Here is a 20,656-nt window from a genome sequence, read left to right as displayed (position 1 = left end):
GTGATTCGTCATTGTTAAGCTTGCCATCTGAGGGTCGGCTCTCGGGGTCAAAAGCACATTCCCAATAAAACAGCCCGCGGCGGGCTGGAGCTGGCGGGCCGAGGCTGGCATGTACATTTGGAATGAGAACAGAGAACAGCATATAGAGAGCAGCCATTACAGGGTTTGCAGGTGAGGTGGGGAGACTCTATAAAAAGGAGATGAGGCTTGGTGGATGTGCAGTGTGCATTAGTAGAAAGGCAAATCGACACCAAGCCCCCCCATACCCCCTGCATCCCCCCATCTCTCCCTCCTCCCCCACCAGCCCCCCACCCCCCCAATGACTTCACCCTCCAGTTGATAATATTACTGCGCTATTGATTTCCACCAGCCTCCTCCCTGGGACCAGTAAGACACGTGGTAATTGTAAGGAGACAGAAAGCCAATATGGGAGTGCTCATGGATAGCAAGGGATGCACGCTAATATTGTTGCTACACAGAGAAAAAAAGGGGGGAAGCTGCCTCTGATTGAAGTTTACCTCGTAATTCTAAGACAACATCGTAGATGACAGTCTGACCCTGTGGGAGGGGTGCAGATATAAAAATTCAATGCAAAGTCCAGGGTGAATATGAAAGTAATAAGTGTGAGCAGTCAAGTGATGAGAAAGGAGATTGGTTTGCGGGCATCGCGTTAAGTGAACAGAGACTTTGGAATTCACCCTCCTTTTTAAGATCTTGTTATAAAACAATTTTCTATTCATAATATAAAAAAGACAATTTATAATACCGTTTTGTGCCCTCTGGCAGTAATGGACAAATAGACTGGATATCACATTATATCACACTCAATTTCTCGCTTCTGTAACAAATTAGATTCATTATGAAATTAAAAGCGGAAACTCAATATTGTTTTATTATTAAGCTGATTGCTTTGGATTCTTTTCTTTTCTCCCCAAAATGAGCATAAGCCCATTCTCTTCCAATTCTTTGTGTAATCCACAAGGAGAAAATATTACAAATGTGTTCATGTCAAGCAATTACCCATGTATTTAAATGAATCTCTCTTTCTGTGCTCTTTGAAGTACCTTCATCTAATGGCCCTATGCCTATGAATGCATTCATTACCTCAGGCTAGAGCTAACAGAGTAATTGCCTTACAGTTTTATAATGGCATTAGCACTCCAAGCTACATAACCTAGGCCCTCTTTTATTAACTGTGATAATATAAATACAACATCCATGCTAATCTGCTGCTTGAAGAATCGCGTTTGGACTATTTTAGACCACGTAACCTTCACATTAGACGTTTTTTAACGGTACGTCATTTGTCAAGGGTTTCTGTACTTTCTTTTCCTGCTTTCTTCACTTAGCAGCAAAGGGAAAGAGCTTCTGAATCTTGCGGTGATCCGTCATCTGAACAATCCCCGTTCAAAACAGTTGTTGAACAACGAGACCTTTATGAGAAAAGCAAGGCGAACAATAGCAGAAATCTGTCACGCCTCTGTCACAGAACAACAGAGATCATTTGAGGCCTTTAATTGTTTCAATTTAACATGGTGCTTTCTGATATGTCTCCATGACAAGAAAGCCAATTACACTTATGCCAGAGCGGTATCGAGATTTACATGGAAATGCCCTCAGAACACTATTCCGTGTTAATCGTATTCACAGCATGAGCTGATACGCGTGAGGGCGCCTCGTCGGAAGACAACAAACTCCTCCGTTGATTGGGTGTGGCGCTTCTCATCATGCGCGGATATGACTAGGTTGCCACTTAAGCATAGCCTTGCGAGTCAGCTTGGTTAGTTAAGACGCCACGCGGTAAACGACAGATTAGGGATGAGAGGCAATATCGTTTTCTCCCCTCCTTTTTTTCTCAAGCTGTCCTTATGTCGCTGCTGCAAAGTACCATATGGACAAGAAGGGAAGGACGTTTTACAGAGAATGAAACATGGCATGCGAACGTGACAGTCTTAATTGCTTTAATTGTTGTTTAAAATTGAGAGCCATGTAGGAGATCTTGAAATATGATAGAATAGATTATTGGTAATTATTAACTGCAGGGAAAAAAAGACAGAAACCCACTTTATCTCACTCAGCGAGTGCGAGAGAAATCTGTTCTGCCTGATGAGAACACATCAAGACAGCTGGTCCTCTCATTTAGTCTACCTGCCTCACGACAACCATAATTCTTTATTTGTATGCAAACTAGATGCATGCAACGTTGAGCATACACACCAATTTCAGAGGTAAATGCCCATTCTAAGAGCCACCCATCCGATAACTTGGGGTGGATTAAGCGATATGTTTCTATAAGAGCGCATGGCACACGCTGGAAGTGGCTTCTATAGTGATTCATCTTGATAAATCAAGGACTCTGGTAGAGATATGCTCCTCAGGATGAAAGGGCTGCATACACGCTCCACATACACACCCCATACGCTGGCACAGTGGAAACGCAGGCCAAGTCTTGGAGGCCGCTGTTTGAAGGCGCGAACGCTGTGTTTACATTCATTTACGGCAGCTGCCGTCTTAATCCCACACTGCTATTGCCAAGTGATGGAACACTTCAGACAAATTACCGAGGCCCCCGCAAAAGAAAACACCGCGAATGTGGGAAGAAAACAAGCGCCATCTGAGATGTTTCTGGTGACAGATTTGCATTGCTTTTAACCAGGGTTCTGACAGCGGAGTCGACAAATCTCTGCTCTACCGGCAGGTGACAACGAGAAAAACAGCCATGTCCCACAACTTGCCTTTGTCAGATTAAAATGCACTCTAAATGGAGAGGAGATACAGCATGCCGCCTTCTATATTATAGGAAACAAAGAGAGCAGTTTCGCTCCTTGAGAGGGATTTAATTGTAAGTGCTCAATTCAAAGAGCTGATAAAGACACACAAACGGGCCAAACCCCACCTAGCTGAAAGGCTGAAACAGAGTGGGGGGGACAGCAGCCAGGGCCAACTCATTTTCAGTGTTAAGAGCCAAAGCAACACAGCTAATCCGCATTGTCAAGCGGGGGCAAGCATGCAGACATGGATAAGACCACATCCTGAGCATCCGCGTCCCCAAGGCACAAGCACCCAGCTCTCGCTGGATGGGAAGTCATTTGTGAAGTCCTTTGCAACAGCCAGTCAAAGAGGTTAATTGAAAAATTCCTTAATGTCATTACGACAGAACTAGATTAACCCAGAGCTAATTCACTTTATTGTTCTGAAAGAGAGGGGGAACTCGACGTTGAACTCCAAGAGCAAACGTTGAAGCCCAGAATTAGGGGCGAGGTGTTGTGTGTGTTTTTTTTAAAGGACTATGCCAGTTTAATTAAGATAGGGAACATTATTCACCGCTCTGCACGGTTGGAAGGAGCAAAGTGGTAGCGCTGTCCGAATTTAGCGCCGCTGCCTCTGAAAATCATGCTGGCTTTTATTTAGCCAGACAAAGATGTAACTACATCTTAAAGTTCAGCATAGCCTACTGTGCAATAATGGTTGTGATACTGAAGTCTTGGCTTTTGCTACTGTATAGTCCACTGGGGCTGAGTATAATCTGTTTAGAAATTAACATTTAATACCCCTGTTTCCCCCACATCAGGAGGTGCTGCTGAAAAGAGCGGCAGATCTTGTTGAAGCCCTATATGGAATGCCCCACAACAATCAGGTTTGTACGCACGCACACGCGCACACACACACACACACACACACACACACACACACACACACACACACACACACACACACACACACACACACACACACACACACACACACACACACACACACACACACACACACACACATACACACACACATAGCATCAATGCGCTATATCTCTGGCTCATTGCCAAGTCAACTACCAGTGAAAATTCACAGATTCCACACAAAATCCTATCTCCAACAGGAATTTTCACCACTACTGTATGTGTAACTATAGGCTATATGCACTGTGATAAACCATGAAGCCACGAACCGAGCTTCAAAGCAAAGTAACCTATGACAATGGAGAGCCATAAATAACCAAAGCTCTAACTTCTCTGCGCTTCCCCCCAGGAGATCATTCTGAAGAGGGCAGCTGACATTGCCGAGGCCCTGTACAGCGTTCCCCGCAACCACAACCAGATCCCCTCCCTCGCCAACACAGCCTCCCACGGCATGATGGGGGTCAACTCCTTCAGCAGTCAGCTAGCAGTCAACGTGTCCGAATCACAGGGGAACGACCAAGGTACGTTACATTACGGTATGTCGCAGCAGCACGGTGATTAACTCCTCAAACACTTTAACCCTGACATCCCTATTTTGGCCATATCATTATGGGTGAAAAACCTCAAAGAAATGTCTAACTGTGTAAAAAAAAAATCCTTTTTAAAAAAATTTATTTCCTTCAAATTGTATTTTTTTAAAGATAGCAGATAAATCAGCTAATGATGCTATTCGACGTATGACAAAGTATATACTGTATGCTAAAGTGGTTAACAGGCAGACAACCACGACTACAAAATTATGTTTCCAATTGAATGAGCAAAATTAAGACTAAAATCCATTCCCTCTCATCTTCTATGTGTTGGTTCTCCAGTGGGCTACAGCAGGAATACCAGCAGCGTATCCCCCCGGGGATACATCTCTAGCAGCACCCCACAGCAGTCCGGCTACAACACCGTCAGCAACAGCATGAACGGCTACGGTAACGCTGGCATGAACCTCGGCGTGCCAAGCTCCCCAGGGTTCCTCAACGGGTCCTCTGCCAACTCCCCATATGGAAGTGAGTAGACTTGTTACTATCTGCCCACAGCATAGCAGCAACAGCAGTAATAGTAGTAGTAGTTGTAGTAGTAGTAGGAGTAGCAGTAGCAGTAAGCCGCACCCGTGATTTCATTGCAGCAGTTTCATTCTTTCCGTGAATCATGTACAGTATGACAGGGTTACGATGTTGATATTGATGCTCAAAAGTATATTACTCTTCATTTATGGGAACCGCGGCCTCTTGTTGTTTCGGAGAAAGTCTCGCGGAACTCGAGGAAAAACAATACGAGGAATACTTCCTTGATATGTATATTTTACGAGCGCCAACCGTATGGTGTTGGTCTGTACAAGATGTTGACGGTAGGGGCCTGTAATGCCATGTGAGTACTGATCGTGTATCCCCCCCGGCAGTAACACTATCCCAGCCTTACCTTAACTGCCCTCTCTCCCTTCTACTCACAGCACGTTCTCACTCTCCCACCCCCCCACCCCCCTTCTTGCCTTGCCTCCCCTATCGTCTCTGCAGTTAAACAAAAGAGCGCCTTCGCCCCTGTGGTCCGACCCCAGGCCTCCCCACCCCCCTCCTGTACCAGCGCCAACGGCAACGGACTGCAAGGTGAGCCCCCCTCACCCCCTCATCCCTTCCCCACGGACTACTGGTCAGATACCGCTGCTCAGGCCTCTGTCCGGTTTGGTGAGGGACTAATCATTACAAATAATATTCATTTTGACAGGCCAATTTACACCTTTCAGCTTACACACAAGCACCACACACACATTACATTACTGACTCTCATGGCAACATGATTCAAACACGCATTCACATGCAAGCACGCCTCACTCTCGTACGCGCCTGATGCCCTTTAATACAAATGATGTTCTCTGAAGGGCTTGATACACTTCGCTGCGCGGACCACAAATAGCTGATCTACAAGCACACGTGTTGCGCTGTGACACGTTGTGATTATTTGCAGATCAGCTATTTTCAGCTAGCGACACTGGAGCGCATCGAAGTACAAATCCAGCTTGAGGTCGCGGAGGAAGCACCTTCCCCAGGATTGTTTCAGTGATTATGTTTATTAGATTTTGTGCGTGTGTCACGACCGCCATGATTGCGTTGAAAACAAGCTTAGCCGTAGTGTGTGCCCCAAGATTAATAACATTGGGCTTAATGAAGTGGGAAATTAAAGTTCATCTTGCTACACGTTCATACTTATTAATACATGTTGTGCAGAAATTAATGAGCAATGCCTTGCCATCATCTGCGCTGGCAAACTTAAAAGCATTTCAACCATGACTCTACAAATATACTGAGAGCAATGTAATAATACATCATCCCAGCACTTCACTAGCCGCCTAATTGTTAAAACGTGTGAAAATACTGCATATATAAACTCTCCGGGTGATGTACAGTTGCTAATGACATCCTAAGCAGATGGTCTTCGTAGAATAACGGAAGCTACCTTTGATCGCGACTAATCTCTCTTGGATAATGACACAGAAATAGGACTCAGGGAAAGTGAGGTTTGGAGGACTAACATTCAGTGGAGTGATGGAGAACAGGGAAGAGAGAGAGGGAGAGATGAAGGGAATAAAAGAGAGGAGGAGGAGTGGTAGGACTCTGAGGGGAGCTTTAGAAGTGTCTCGTACTGTAGCACCGAGGCATTGTGGGTAGTGACCGTGCTGTTGCTCTGCCGTCACCGTGGTCGTATCTCCTGGGAGTCTGGACCACTGTTTGCCAATACCCCAATGCCAGGAGAAATATCACACACAGCAAGACTGGCGTGCTGGGGGCTGAAATGTCAGAGCAAGAGGAAGCTTTTCAAAGCCCCCCTACCCCCCCCCCCCCCAACCCCCACAAATGCACATCTTTGTGGGCCGGCGCATACTGCAAACACTCAGAGGCACACGTGCAAACAGGCCACATTAAGGTATGCACTCTAGGTGCACGCGCATTCATGCACGCACGCGCACGGACGCACGCGCACGGACGCACGCGCACGGACGCACACGCACGGACGCACACACACACACACACACACACACACACACACACACACACACACACACACACACACACACACACACACACACACACACACACACACACACACACACACACACTTATACACACACTTATACACACACTTATACACATTGTGTATATTTTTCTCATGAATAGCCATACATGCATCTATCCAGTAGTACTAATTACTCCTCTCTCTCCCTCTCTTTCAGCCATGTCCGGCCTGGTGGTCCCTCCTATGTAAATGCACTTTTTTGTCATCTCAAGCACCAGTCTACACACTACCACTTCACAGGACTCCCCTTTAGCACACAGCACAACGCTGGTGTAGTGTATAGTCAAACAGCTTATTGTTTTTAACGAGGAAGAAGAAGAAGAAAAAAAACAAGAAAATAATGACATTTTTTACTTTTTCCTTTTGGAAGACTTTCACAACCTGAAGCAAAGGACTTTTTTTCTTTTCTCTACCCATTTTACCGACCTTGAAGAGGACACAGGATGTGTTTATTTTGTGTACCTGTTAGCTTGTGCTTTGGCCTCGGCTCTGACCAATCAACGATATTATGTTCAGTACTGGAAAAGAACTCTGTGGACTCACCAGTCGGTTGTAAAGTAAACACTGATGTACAGTACATTTGCCGATGAACTCGTTTGCCTCAGAAATTGTTTTTTGTTTTGTTTAGTTTTTTTTTCTGTTTCAACTCTCTTTTAATAGATCCACAACAGTTGTGCGTCTTTATAATGTGACTTTTTTGTATTTTTATGTGTCAGAAAAATTACACGGGGGCCAAGAAAGTTTGAATTTCAACTGGAAAAGTATATGAGATATATAATGTAGAAAATGGATCATGAAGTACAACAAAAACGAGTTTTTAAAAAAATCGGTGGGGGGGGAGGAGGGGTGGGGATATGGGGTGTGGGTGGGTAAGGTTGTATCATGTTTCACTCCTGCATTTTAAATTAAATTTTGTAATTTATTGTAGCTAGAAATCATCTTCAAAAGTGGAAAAAAACAAATCTCTTGGATTCAACAAGCACACAGACGTGTATAAAGCACTCTGCTCTGCTGAAGAAAACGGCATACTTCCATGTCTAGAGCTTCCTTTTAAGCAAGTGTGTTTTGCCATGTTTTTCAACTTTTTTGCTAGCACTGTATATTAATGCATTTCTAGGCTACTGTGAAGTCCGTTTCTTGTCGATGAGGGGCAGCCTCCTCCTTCTAGCTCCAATTCCCTTCTGTGTTTTATATGTGGTTATAAAATTGTAGACTATTGTGATATTGCCAAACTTGTGCTAAATATTTATACATCTGTCTTTTTCATGTTCTTTTAGATCAACAACAACTTAAAAAAAAAACATTAAAAAAAGAGAAATTAAAATCCATTGAGACATAGGAGTAAAGTAGTTCATTGTCATTTTTCTGTTCAAATACACACTTGCGCTCACTGAGGGAAATTTTGTAACATATCAACTATAAATAATGTATTTATCTCTGAAATTTTGTATATTGCTTTTCATTATGTATGTATTAATCGTCATGCCCTTAATATAGTGATGCAGCACAGATAATTCAGCCAAGAACTGTTGCCTTCATTTTGTTTTCATTTTTTGTATTTGATGAAATGCAATGTCCATATATTTCATGTGTATCCTCCAATTTGTGTTCTTCTGTCAAGACTCTCTGTCCATTTTTTAAAAGGGAAGTCAAACTTCATTGTTTATTTTTATATTGATTTTAAATTATCTATACAGACCATTTTGGAGAAAAACTTTGTTGGTTGTATTGTCAAATAAATTGTTTGTGACCCATAATGATAGTTGTTAAGACCCAATAGAGACTAATGTGCATGAGGGACAACCTTGGAGAAAAAAAAACACTCCATTTGTGGTTGTATTTTCTTTCTGTTTTGTAGAATGTATAGAAGTCATTTTTACTCACCACTACTCTTGCCACATAGCTTCAATGTGTTTACAGGGAAGAAAAATTGTCAACATTTGGAATGGAAACAGAAATGAATAAGTGATGTTTTATTAAAATTTTCAGTAAAAACACAATAGCTCCTCAACTGTGGACTTCTTCAGTTCTATGTGATCTCAGGCAAACTGGCAAGTTTTTTATTAATACAAAGTAACAAACAAAACACGGCATAGATTCCGGAAGAAACACCTGTAATTTGTCTGTGAGTACGGTAGTAGTGCATACCATAGAGATAATTGTTTGCAACCTGTGGAACGTATAATATCCATAAAACAGTTGATAAACTGCCTTTCTCCTATTCTTTAAGTGAAACATTCTGACATTGTGACATATTCCTATATTGATCGTTGTATCAGCATATCCTGCATATCTGTGGTGCTTCAAGGGTCCATTTCCATTGTAGACTTTCATAAATGGTGCAAGCTTTTTATTCAAAGCAGCCCAAATGGGGCTCATTCAAATCCCTCATTTCATTGCATTAAGCCACCTAGTTAATAAAGAATCAATACATTGAAAGAGCAAGGTTATCCTTTGTCTATAAGGGCTGGTATCGTTTTGAACCTCTTATAGTTTGTGAGCTGAAAGGGGACCGCTGTGAAATCTATACTCATCAAGTGGGTCAAACAGAGGGAGCGCAGTGCTGCAGGGAAGAATAGTCTCTCTCCTTAAAAACAACTGAACATCTTATCTGGCATCCTGAGTGGTCGCGGAGAGCAGGTCACAAAATGTCAATTTCTCATCAAGGCAACATTGTCCGTGGCCACCCCATGCTTTAATGCACAATTAAACGAATGCAAGTTGAGCAGCAATCAGCATATCAAGGCTTATTATGTAAGCCGGCGGTGCAAAAGATCTCGTGGCGCATAAGATAGCACAGGAGCTGCTGATAGCGCAACGGGGGCAGACACACTCAAAGAGCGATTCAATTTTCGACTGTGATCGCCTTGTGCCTCAAAACACTCCCTCGATAATCCAATGTGTCTGATAACAATAGCCACACATCTGCTTCCTGACATGGCACTATCTGTTTCAGATACACATACACAGGTCTGAATCTATCGCCTTGCTCACTGCTGTCTCTATTATTTAATGACAAAACCTAGCTGCAGCAAGGATTTACACAAGTGTGCAATTGTATGTCTATGAAGTCTTAACTATCCTATTAACCTCTTAAGCCCTATATACTTCATCGTACAATAAATAAAATAGCTGATAAGGCTAATAGCTGATTGAAGCTCAACGTGTCACAATGTGATGTGTTGTGAGTTTGCTGCTATTTGTGCTACTTTTGAAAATGTTAAATTCTTCACATGCCCAAAATAGGGACGCCGGGTTGAAATTGGTTAAGAGCAACCATGAATATTGTATTTCCAGGAATCTATTCTCTCCGAACCACAGAAAGACGGCGAGCAACAGCAAAGGCTAAATGAATATACACGAGAATTGTGAGAGAGCACAAATGTAAATGCGTACTCTGGGGTTGGCATGCTCGCCCACTTATTGTGGGCTTTGAAAACACCAAAGTGGCGTATTGCCTCACCAGGCTTCTCTGTCGTCCCAGTCTGACCAGGCACCAGCTCTGCCACACCACTCAATCATTGTGAGAGCCTCTTTATTGGAGAGCTCTAATGGCCACCCTCCACCATGATCTTAATGTGTGCATTAAATATTTATAAATCCTGGGTCAATAACGCCCCATAACCAGGACCTGACAGACCCCCACCATACCATGTGGCTGCCTTTCCCTCAAACGCAGGCAAAGGTCAGGGGGTCACGCAATCAAAAGAGAGAGAGCCTCGCCACATCCATATGTTGCCACTCTTATCAAGACTTTCCTCTGTACTGCTTATCTGTCAAAGGAAAGAAATATTGAAAGCAATATCGATCTTAACTAGCCTTGTGTTGCTGAGGGCCAAGCTTCAAACATCTGCTCATGCATTGTTACATACAAAAAAAAACTCTCTTCAATAATAATATAAGCTGGAGCAGTACTATTGAGCGTCTCAGTTCAACGATGACTGCACGGAGCATGGTGACTAATAAACTCACTAATGCGGCAAGTCGACGGCGGTTTGATGAAAGTTAATATTCAATAATAGATATTTCTCGTTTAGCTTAAGTCATGCTGCAACGCACGGGGTGCTGCTTGCAGTATGTAGAACAGAGCTAAATATGTGACGCATCGCCGTCGTTCTAGGGCATGAATTAGGCTTTAATGCAGACTTTTAATTTTCTGCGTGGCTCAGCGTCAGCATGGGTGACTTGGTTGCTTTACGTGACTATATCCAGGCTGTGCTCCTATGCTGTTCAGGTGAAAGATTGTGCTCCGGTGATAGCGCGCACAAAAGAGCGACTGGACAATGAGCCAGTCAATGGAGAGCTCCAGTTGAAAGAGCCACAATGGCCGTGCATGCTGGGAATTGGGCTGGATGATATAAAGGAATGAAACCTTCATTGAGGCCATGGAGGACAAGCATTCAGAAAAGGGGTTTTGTTTGTTCTTTATCAATCTGCCGTTTCCCATGAGGAAAAACAATTCAAACTGACCTTAAAAGAGAATATTACCTTACGCATCCACTCCCTATGTAAGTCTTATTGAGGAGCTTATATGTTCACTTTCAGGGGTGTTGATGTAATACCTTTGTGCCCTTATGTGTACCATATCAAGATAGGGCAGCCCATAAAACTAAAAAAAGGTGAACAATAGTTTCTCCCCTACTCTCTGGTCAGTGTTGAGAGAGGTACTGTACTTTTTGAAGACTTTGCTCTTTTGGTCGACAGGATTTGTGCAACAGCTGAGTGATGTTTTTTTCTTTCTTTTTTTTTTGCAAGGAAAAAGCAGCTGCAAGTTGCCACCGCTCCTATGAATTTGAAGATTATACGGGAGTCCGTGCTACCGTGTGTCATAAAACTGCACGAGAGTAGATAGATGGTAACTTTCTGATGACAATGAAGTCTGACCTTTTTTTCCCCCTTTTTCTAACAGTTCCACATTAGCTGAGTCTCTTGGTTGTGAATCAGTACATCAGATAAGACACTGTTCCCTTAGCTACTCTACACGGGGAGTCAGCTTTGCAAGGAAAACTCTAGATCCTCACAAAGGATTTCCACTTCACTCACTGCAGTCAAGAAGGATGAGCAAAGTATCTCACTGCACTGAAATCCATTAAACTTGTATTTGGGTGTCATTTGATACTTCATCAATGTTTCAGTGCATTTCAAACCCACAAATGCAGGATTTACCCCTGGCAGAGATACAGTATTCAGCATATTTCCCCTCTATGAACTTCGCTTAGTCCAAAAGTACACGGCAAAGAAACTCCTGGTCAGAGTGTGTTAGGCTGCAGTGATAAAATAATATCACTTGAACTGCATTCGCTGCCACAGTCTCCACCATATAGAGCTCCTTTCATAGCGCCCCTCTGTAGTGCTTTGTCCAGTAGTTCTGGATATGATATCATCTATTAATAATGTATTGGCAATGGATTACATAAAAAAGAGAGCAGAAATAACATCCAATATTCATGCCCCCTGAGCTTGACTGTGTCCAATCCGTTTGGCCCATAAAACCTTAGCCCCATTTCCATATCCGCTGTGGGTCGCGACAGGTCTGCCGCACAAAGACTCACAGAACAGCTCAACTCAGGAAAAGGGCAGTAAAAATCGGGTGGATTTCTGAACCCTCATGAAACAGGCCCCCTTTGGAAAAAAGGAAGAAAAAGCTCTTTTCCGATTTCAGCTCCTGCGAAAAAACCTGGTACTGTATTTCCCTCTTTAATTGTGCCACTTGAGAAATTGACGTGCCTCTGAAACATGGCATGAATCTCACAGTTATTGCAGTCCCCTTGGCGGGGAATGTTGATACAACATCTGCATGCTATAGAAAGTAATGGAAGTAGCAGAGGTGGCAGCTGCAACTCTACAGGAAGTGTGCCATTTTCAGGCAGCGCTGCTGTGAGAACCACTAACAGTCTGCCTGGTCTTGCAAGCAACTCTGATTGCCAGGACACTGACAAACATGCAGGGTCTGCGAGCGCTGCATCCTGGGGGATGACAGCTCCTGTTTGATTGTCAATAAGGCTCATTAGCAGAAAAAATGGAGAAAGCGAAAAGAGATTAAATGGCTTGAGACAGGGTCCCCCCTCATGCTCCGCTATTATGGAGGATTTATCACAGGCCTTATTTCATCAATTCCACATTAAAAACCCACTCATCGCTTCAAACATTGTTCTGACTATATTAAAATTAATTTCTCATCTAGAAATCCTCCAAGCAAAGCTACGCTATTTTAGGTTATGGTCCTGATATTGCGCATTAGCGCAAGCTATCCGACAATAACACAACCAACAAATTATAATCGAGCCCTTTTAACAGCGCCTTGCGTAAAGCTTTTTTCTCCAGCCCTAAGCCACTCTCATCTTCAGAACACTGGCGGATGTTTTCCTCCATCCCAGGGAGGAATGGCCCACAAAGCAGTGTGTAAGGGTCTTTCCCTGAAGAGTCCTTGTCACTCGGCGCCAAACCTCTGTGATTATCGTTGTTTTTGCAGAGAGTGTCCATGCCTGCCAATACCGCTGTTCCATAAATGAATTTGGCCCCTCGTCAACGAATTACCTAACACGCAGAACTGTGTATGTGTCACATCCAATTCCAACTCACCGGCTTTGGTTGCCGCGTGTCGGCTGGAGGACTTAATCATCAATCGTCAATCATAATAACTGAAGCACATTGATAGTTTTTTTTCTTCCCCTTGCATAGTTAAATAAAGTGTAAAGGGAGAACTTAAAGCTGACCTTGTTAAATTGGGACCACAATTTATATTCCTAATTTAGTGTATGGATTAATTAGTCTTGGCAAATGTGCATATCAGTTTCCGTGTGGCATAGCTTAGGAACTATATGTGGCTGATCAAATCCTTGCAGACTTTCATAAGGAATGTTGGAACCGTATCCATCAATCTTATCTTTACCCGTCATGAATGTTTTACCAAAATAAAGTATTTTTAGCTGTACTATTGAAATTAAATTTTAATTGGACAGCTCACAAGTAATCAAGTAGACTAACACTTTCCATGACCCCTTTGGGTTAATCTCAGCAATATATCCATCACACCACTTCACCTCATAGAAAAAATGAATCCATCAACTGTTATCAGAAACTAATGTACTCACACACGAAACACACACACAAATATTCTAATTGGGCAAGAACGCATTTTGCACAAGGCTGAAGAATTTGGCACCAGTGCTCATATTTTCCTTTCTCCCTGATCCAATGCACTCCTCTCCCCCGTCATATAGATCGGAGTCTGCGGGGGCCAGAGGCGCTGACAGAGCCCAGATGCTCCCAGTCTGTCTGGGGGACTGGGGAGACTGGTGCCATGGGGTCCTGGAGCCTCTGAAGTGCCCTTCGTCAACATGACCAAGGCTAGACCTGCACTTTCTCCAGTCCGAGACACTCTCCTTACCGCGCTGACAACCGGCCTATAGAGTCATAGATTGATACGTGAAAGAATACACACTCACGCTCAGCCAGCGCTCGCTCTCACGTAATGTATGACCATTCATCAGACGGTCCTAATTAGAGAGCCCCGGACCAACGGCTGAGTTCATAAGGTTACACTGACATACTGACACAAGGTTACACACACACACACACACACACACCCACACCGCACCCGCACACGCACACGCACACACACACACACACACACACACACACACACACACACACACACACACACACTGCCACCTACTGTATCAGGGGTTCTTTTGCATTCCCATTTAAAGCCATTCTCTCTCACCACCAGTGTCCTAGGCTTCACTCGATTGAAAAGGGGGGGGGGGGGGGTTTCTTTGTTCTAAAAGAAACAAAAAAGGAGGCACCATACGAATCCTCTATCCTCCATCGCCTCTCTCAAAACACAAAGATCATTACAAGAGCATCAAAGTATGGCATGTTTGAAATGATATTTCTCTTTGTAGTCGTGGCGTGGCGCGCACTGTGCTGGTATTAGATGGTGCTGCAGCAGCTGTCGTGGCTGGCTGCATGGTGCCTCTAGTGTCAGGGCCTCTGAGGCTGGGCTGTCCCGACAGACAGACAGACAGAAAGATAGACAGACAGAGGGGTGTGGGGGGAAACCTGATAGCGTAGCCAAGCCCCAGTCTAATATCTGCCTATCTTGCTATCCCTGTGTCTGTCTGACTGACTGTTGGACGTGGACCTATCCTCCCAACAGCTTGTGGCTGTGTGTTAAATCCCCCCCCTCCCCCCTGTTTTCACTCTTTATTACAGTGGTTCTCAAACTTTTTAAATACAAGATTTCACTGAGAGAATACAAATGTTTGTACACTCTCAGAGTTACAGACCTGTACGGGTCCATTTGGAACCCAGTCAAGGAACCCTGCCAGACATTGACACTGCTTTATTATACTTTACCCTCTTTTTTTGGTTTTCTTGTTTCCTCTCCTATTTTCAGCGTAACAACTTCAGCTCAAGTTTTGGAGCCACGCGACTGAGTAGTACGGTTTATCAAATGTTCTGAAATGCGGCTCCAGGAACAAGTTGTGCCACATTATAGTCTGTGACTTTTACCAGAGGGTCTAGGTTGTGATAATGTTCAAATTATGAGTGGAGATGTATGACACAGGGAGACAAGGACGAGTGTGAGAGATGGCAGCGCAGAGAGTGTTTGTATTTGATGTGGGGGCAGAAAATTGCTCTATAATGAGGATGGGTGGCAGGATATGAGATGGGAAGTGGGGAGTTGGAGACAGGATATAACTTATGAGAGGGGAAAGAAACGGTAGGTAGGAAACACTTTATTTGTTGTTGGGCCTGCATAAAAAGCAACAAAAATATATCTTGCTTCTATGAGGCATGATTAATACAGCCTGGCCAGGTCAAAGCCCAGCGCTAACATTGTGAATGCCACCAACCATAGCCGCGTGCTCTTTCCAGGGCTCAATTGAGTGTGTGTCGTATATGAGAGTGAATGTGTGTGTGTGTGTGTGTGTGTGTGTGTGTGTGTGTGTGTGTGTGTGTGTGTGTGTGTGTGTGTGTGTGTGTGTGTGTGTGTGTGTGTGTGTGTGAGAGGGGGTTAATAAATGTTGAATCAAACGCCGCACGAGACACTCACACTCCTTAAGGGTTGCCCATTAGCGGTGTGTGGGTGCATGGGGAGTTTATCAGTGTCTGGGTGATTTATGAAGTCAGACTCAATATCATCCTCTTCACCCACACACATATGGACATACACATTGCACACATGTGCACACACATGGACACGTGCGCGCACACGGGCACGCTCGTGCATATGCGTGTGCGCGCTCCTCGCTGAGATGGAAGCAGATATTAGGGCAAAATTAAAGGTTTCACCGAGATTAACAGTGCGGATGATGAGATCGTCAGAGCCTCTTTTAATCTAATTCCTTTTTATCACGGAGCCAGTGTGACACGGTAGTGGTACACACACACACACACACACACACACACACACACACACACACACACACACGCACACGCGCACGCACGCACACGCACGCAGCACACAGCACACAGCACACACACACACACGTGCACAAAAACCAACTGGAATCAAAAACTATAATATATCAAAAAACAGAATTTTTCAGAAGAGACTCCTTTTGATACCTAAGCCCTTAACGCGGCCAATTTACTTGGGAGTTGCTCATTGAAGCTATGATGGTGGACTCCTGTCTTTCAAAGCACCGTGAACAACAACAAACAACAGCAGAACTCTACAGGCGTACATCGAAGTATCTTTAGCTGCTAAATTGCGCAGCGTTCCAAAGAATTTACTTAGCCATGAGCGCAATAAAAAAAAGGGTGCTTACAGTGCACTTCAGAGTGCGTCTGCCTTAAATGGGACCCCTTGTGGCTGTGTCACAGCTCCCTTCGTTAGGGGGCTGACGGTAGCCTGTAGTCACCACAGGCATCATTAGCCCCTCTGTGAAACCACAGACTGAGACTCATTCTTCATCTGCCTGTCTGCTGCCTCAACATCTATGCTGGAATTGTGCTCCAATGGCAGAGCGAGTGAGTCCAGCGGCATGGCAGATATCCGAACAGAGCTGATAGGGTAAGAAATTCATGGAAAAGAAGAAAAAAAAGGAGAAGAAAAATGCAGTACGGTTCAAATGTATTCAGCGAGTGGGGCCTATTGAATTGGTTCTGTAAAGGTTAGAGTGGAGGTTATTTTCGGAAGGGGGATTATTAGGGCTACATGGGAGAGGAATAACCGTGGGCCAGCGCGGGTCACCCTGAAACTACACTATAAAGTGAAGAGAATCATAGATTTAGGATGGAAAGTGAAAGTGAGTGAACTGCTAACTGCTGTAGTGGTCAACGTAAAAGAGTGACTTAAAGTATTGTGGTACATGTTTAGTTTTTAAAAATTCATTTTTTATCTTCCATCATTTTATTTATTTATTTTCCTTCCCAAAGTAGACCTCCATGGCTGGCCTCTTGGCATGGTCTTTTGTGAGTAAGAATAATTCATCTTCTGAGAGATCAAATGGGGTTATGATGAAAAATGAAATAATATTATGAGCATTGGAAGTTAGATTAAATGTGCTGGAAGAATTCAAGGTTGAAGTGTTGATTTCTGTTTCCCGTTCTGCACTGCCCTCTAATGGAAAACGTTCTTCAGAAATGCAGGAGGGAGCTCTGACACACTGTAGCAGAGAGAACACTCACAGGGCAATTCATAATTGGAGACTGGAGCTGCGCAGGGAGGTAACTACACACGAAAAGCAATTTATAAATTAAATAAAATTAGAATGTGAGAATACAAGATTGAAAAGTGTATTTTCAAAATGTATTTAATATCAAAAATCTCTTTCGTAGTCACGTAGTACATCTATTTTATGAAAAGAAAAAAAGAAAAGAAAAGAAAAAGAAATAAATATATATATATAAATATATATATAGTGTGTTCCGCATCGCCACTTCTACTGTTAAGGTGGCTATAAGGCGAGGGCAGACAATGAGATATAAACGAAGACAAAACAAACGCCTCACAACAAAGCTTTGTAGCTGTAAAATTCAGAGCCTTTATCACTGGATGTTGAACAAAGCATTCACTTGGCAGGAAATTAAATAACGAACGAGGGTTACAAAGACTATTTCTGCTCAGGAAAAGGGGGTGAAAAAACCCAACAACAACAATGCAAGAGACATATTTTTAAGGGAATAATAATTCTTTAGAAAAAACATTCCAGCAATATCTGGCAAATGCAACAGAGGCCCCTGGGAGTGTGTGTTTGTAATTCCTACTGTTCTCTGTTTAAGTTATTTTTGTACATTCTAATTCCACAACAACTCTGTATCACATTAACGATGTAGCATCTCTATTCTTAGAGTAAAAAAAATAGAAAAGGAAAAAAAAGAAAGGAGAACATAAACTGAATATTTACAAGTAGCTCCAGTTGTTCCACGGTGCGTGCCAAGTACGCTAAACTTTACGGCCCTGTTTTGTGCAATGAAAAACCTGGCCTTGTGTGTTTGTGTGTGCGCGCGTGTACCAAATGAAGGACAGTTGGGTTTTTAGCCTTCCCCTCCTCTCCTCTCATGGGTGAGCAGCCATTGTTTCAGATGGTCGCCCTTGCCGCCCATGTATGCCCCACTCTGTCCGCTGCTGCAGATGACTCTGTGGCAAGGGATAAGGAGCGGAACCTGGAAATTGGGGAGAGAAAACGTAATTACAGAATGCCATAAGTGGGGACAGAAATTGTTACAGTCGGCCCTCGCAACACGTTCAAGTGACCAGGAAACACAGAGCATATGCTTTACTGCAGTATCTGTTTATTTCTAAATGGACAAATGATCATTGTCATTTAAACAAGAAAAAGTTAGCAACAGAAAGACAGAAAAAAGACTGGACCACTACAAGTGGTAAGTAACAGTTCACGTGTTTGGCATAATGTCTCTAATGTAAAACTGAGACAGAGTGCTAGTTTTAGTGGTTAATAAACTCTACCTAATTATGAAACTTGAATAGAAAACTGCTGCATCAAAATAAGACAAATCTGCACTGTGTTTTTTAAGCATCACTGATTTTTGTCGACAGCAACCCAAATGATTGAGGCTGATACTAGACGATATGCATTATGCATAGAGGAATCCCGCATTTACCACATAAACGTAATGTCGTACAAGCGACCACAATGTTTGAAATCATGAATCTGCATTTTTCTTTTTGCTTGTGCTCATGCACTTTGGGGAAAAATGCCATGCAAGCAGTGTCTGGTTTGATCGTGAACAAATCCACATTGAGGGTGACTGTTCGGTCTTTGGGTATACATGTTTTTTGTTTTTTTGTACTCTTTAATAGTGTAAAGCAAAGCAGCAATCAAAAATTAATGGGCAAAAACACCAGCAGGATGAATATTCAATCGAGAGGGTGTCAACATTAAGATCTGATAACCCTGTGATCATTAAAAGGAGGAAGTCGCTGGAGCGTTTACTCTTGTTACAGACGACTGCCAGGGGGGTCCGGAGTTCTTTGTAAACTAAATGGCTGGAGAAGGATTAAACAAGCAAGCTGAAAACACTTCCATCGTTTTGAATGAGGGGCAACAATAGTGGCAATTCGGGGGTTCGAGTGCATTACAGCAAATATTTATTTCAGAGCATAACATAATGTCGCCTTCCTGATCATACATTCAAATGCACGTGAGGGCAAAAACATTACCAACGCCCCAACTATCATACCATTGTACTGTAACCATCCTGTTCCCATTTCATTTATTAGTCGAGTCTTTCGATTGATTGGTGCCGTGACTTGATCACTGTGCCTCTGGCCCTTTTACAAGGGCTGGACATCCAGCGTGTTTCGGTTCAAATCCATCATTAAACCCACTCCCGTATCAACAGCAATAAAACTTTCCGAGCCCCAGATTAACCTTGCAGACATGAGAAATACTGCTCCAGTATTCAGATCAATACTGTTCCCCGGGTTTGGAGGGAGAGCAGGGTACCCCCAAGGCCTTTCGGATCTGCCTCTTCACTTGGGGAGGGGGGCAGGAGCCCTGCACTAGGCTTATCAATACTCAAATCCTGGTGAAAAAAACAAGTGCCACAGTAGAGAGCGAGGATCGATCCGGCACACTGAGCTTTTCACAGCTGAAGCCCGAGTGGACTGGCGCTGCTGACAAGTAATTGACACTGACAATCTGACTCTGGATCTGCCCTCCTCCCCACCACCACCACCACCACCACCACCACCCAGTGGTGGAAAAAGTACTCAAATGTTTTACTTAAGTAAAAGTATCAATACTGCAATGCAGAAGTACTCTGTTACAAGTATAAGTCCGGAATAAAAACTTCACTTGAGTAAAAGTACAAAAGTATTGGTACCAAAATGTACTTAAAGTACCACAAGTAAAAGTACCAACATTTTTGAAAATAGCAGATCTACAAGCTCACAACGCGTCGCATCGCGACGCGTTGTGAGCTTGTAGATCGGCTATTTTCAAATAGCCTAGCTATAAAATAGGGCTAAAGTGGTTAATGTATGTTTTATAATGTAATAATTTATATCTGCAAAGTAACTTGTAACTAAAGTTTTCAAATAATTGTAGTGGAGTAAAAGTACAATATGTGCCTCTGAGATGTAGTGGAGTAGAAGTAGAAGTAAAAGTATAGACAATTGGAAATACTCCAGTAAAGTAAAATACCACAAAATTGTACTTAAGTACAGTACTTGAGTAAATGTTACTTAGTTACTTTACACCACCGCCACCACCACCACTACAACCCAATGAATGGGAAGAAACGTCAGTAAAAAGTGAGCATGTTAGAAGCAACGGTCACCGGTTGACGTACAGTAATGCATCAAGTAGAAAGTGATGACTGCGTTATAAAATGAGTACATTTCAATGCATAAATTGCTGTTTTACTAAGTCTAGTCAATT

At 43.2% G+C, this 20,656-nt stretch overlaps 2 protein-coding genes across 12 annotated transcripts in view; one reads left to right on the top strand and one right to left on the bottom strand.

Annotated features, from left to right (window-relative positions):
- Positions 1-7,105, top strand: part of LOC308101054 (transcription factor COE3) — a 79,595-nt gene extending 72,490 nt beyond the window's left edge. For 3 of the 11 annotated variants that reach the window (XM_080450347.1, XM_080450356.1, XM_080450355.1), the window contains exons 12-16: positions 3,572-3,637; positions 4,027-4,198; positions 4,550-4,735; positions 5,243-5,332; positions 6,955-7,105. In XM_080450347.1, coding sequence (XP_080306473.1) covers positions 3,572-3,637; positions 4,027-4,198; positions 4,550-4,735; positions 5,243-5,332; positions 6,955-6,986 — 546 coding nt within the window. In that variant the 3' untranslated portion in view covers positions 6,987-7,105. Of the gene's footprint in view, positions 1-3,571; positions 3,638-4,026; positions 4,214-4,549; positions 4,736-5,178; positions 5,411-6,954 lie in introns of those variants that run through there. The other 8 variants (XM_080450353.1, XM_080450352.1, XM_080450349.1 and 5 more) reach the window with 4 other exon arrangements.
- LOC308101055 (methylated-DNA--protein-cysteine methyltransferase-like) overlaps positions 1-20,656 on the bottom strand; it is a 114,724-nt gene that overhangs the window by 74,350 nt on the left and 19,718 nt on the right. Inside the window, exon 5 of the mRNA XM_080450357.1 lies at positions 18,266-18,416. Within this exon, the coding sequence (XP_080306483.1) occupies positions 18,288-18,416 (129 nt within the window). The 3' untranslated portion in view covers positions 18,266-18,287. The remainder of the gene's footprint in view (positions 1-18,265; positions 18,417-20,656) is intronic.

Source organism: Gymnoscopelus braueri (assembly GCF_963280865.1).
Source record: "Gymnoscopelus braueri genome assembly, chromosome: 14".
Taxonomy (NCBI): Eukaryota; Metazoa; Chordata; class Actinopteri; order Myctophiformes; family Myctophidae; genus Gymnoscopelus; species Gymnoscopelus braueri.
Note: the sequence above shows the minus strand (reverse complement) of the source record. Positions and strands in the feature narration are given on the sequence as shown.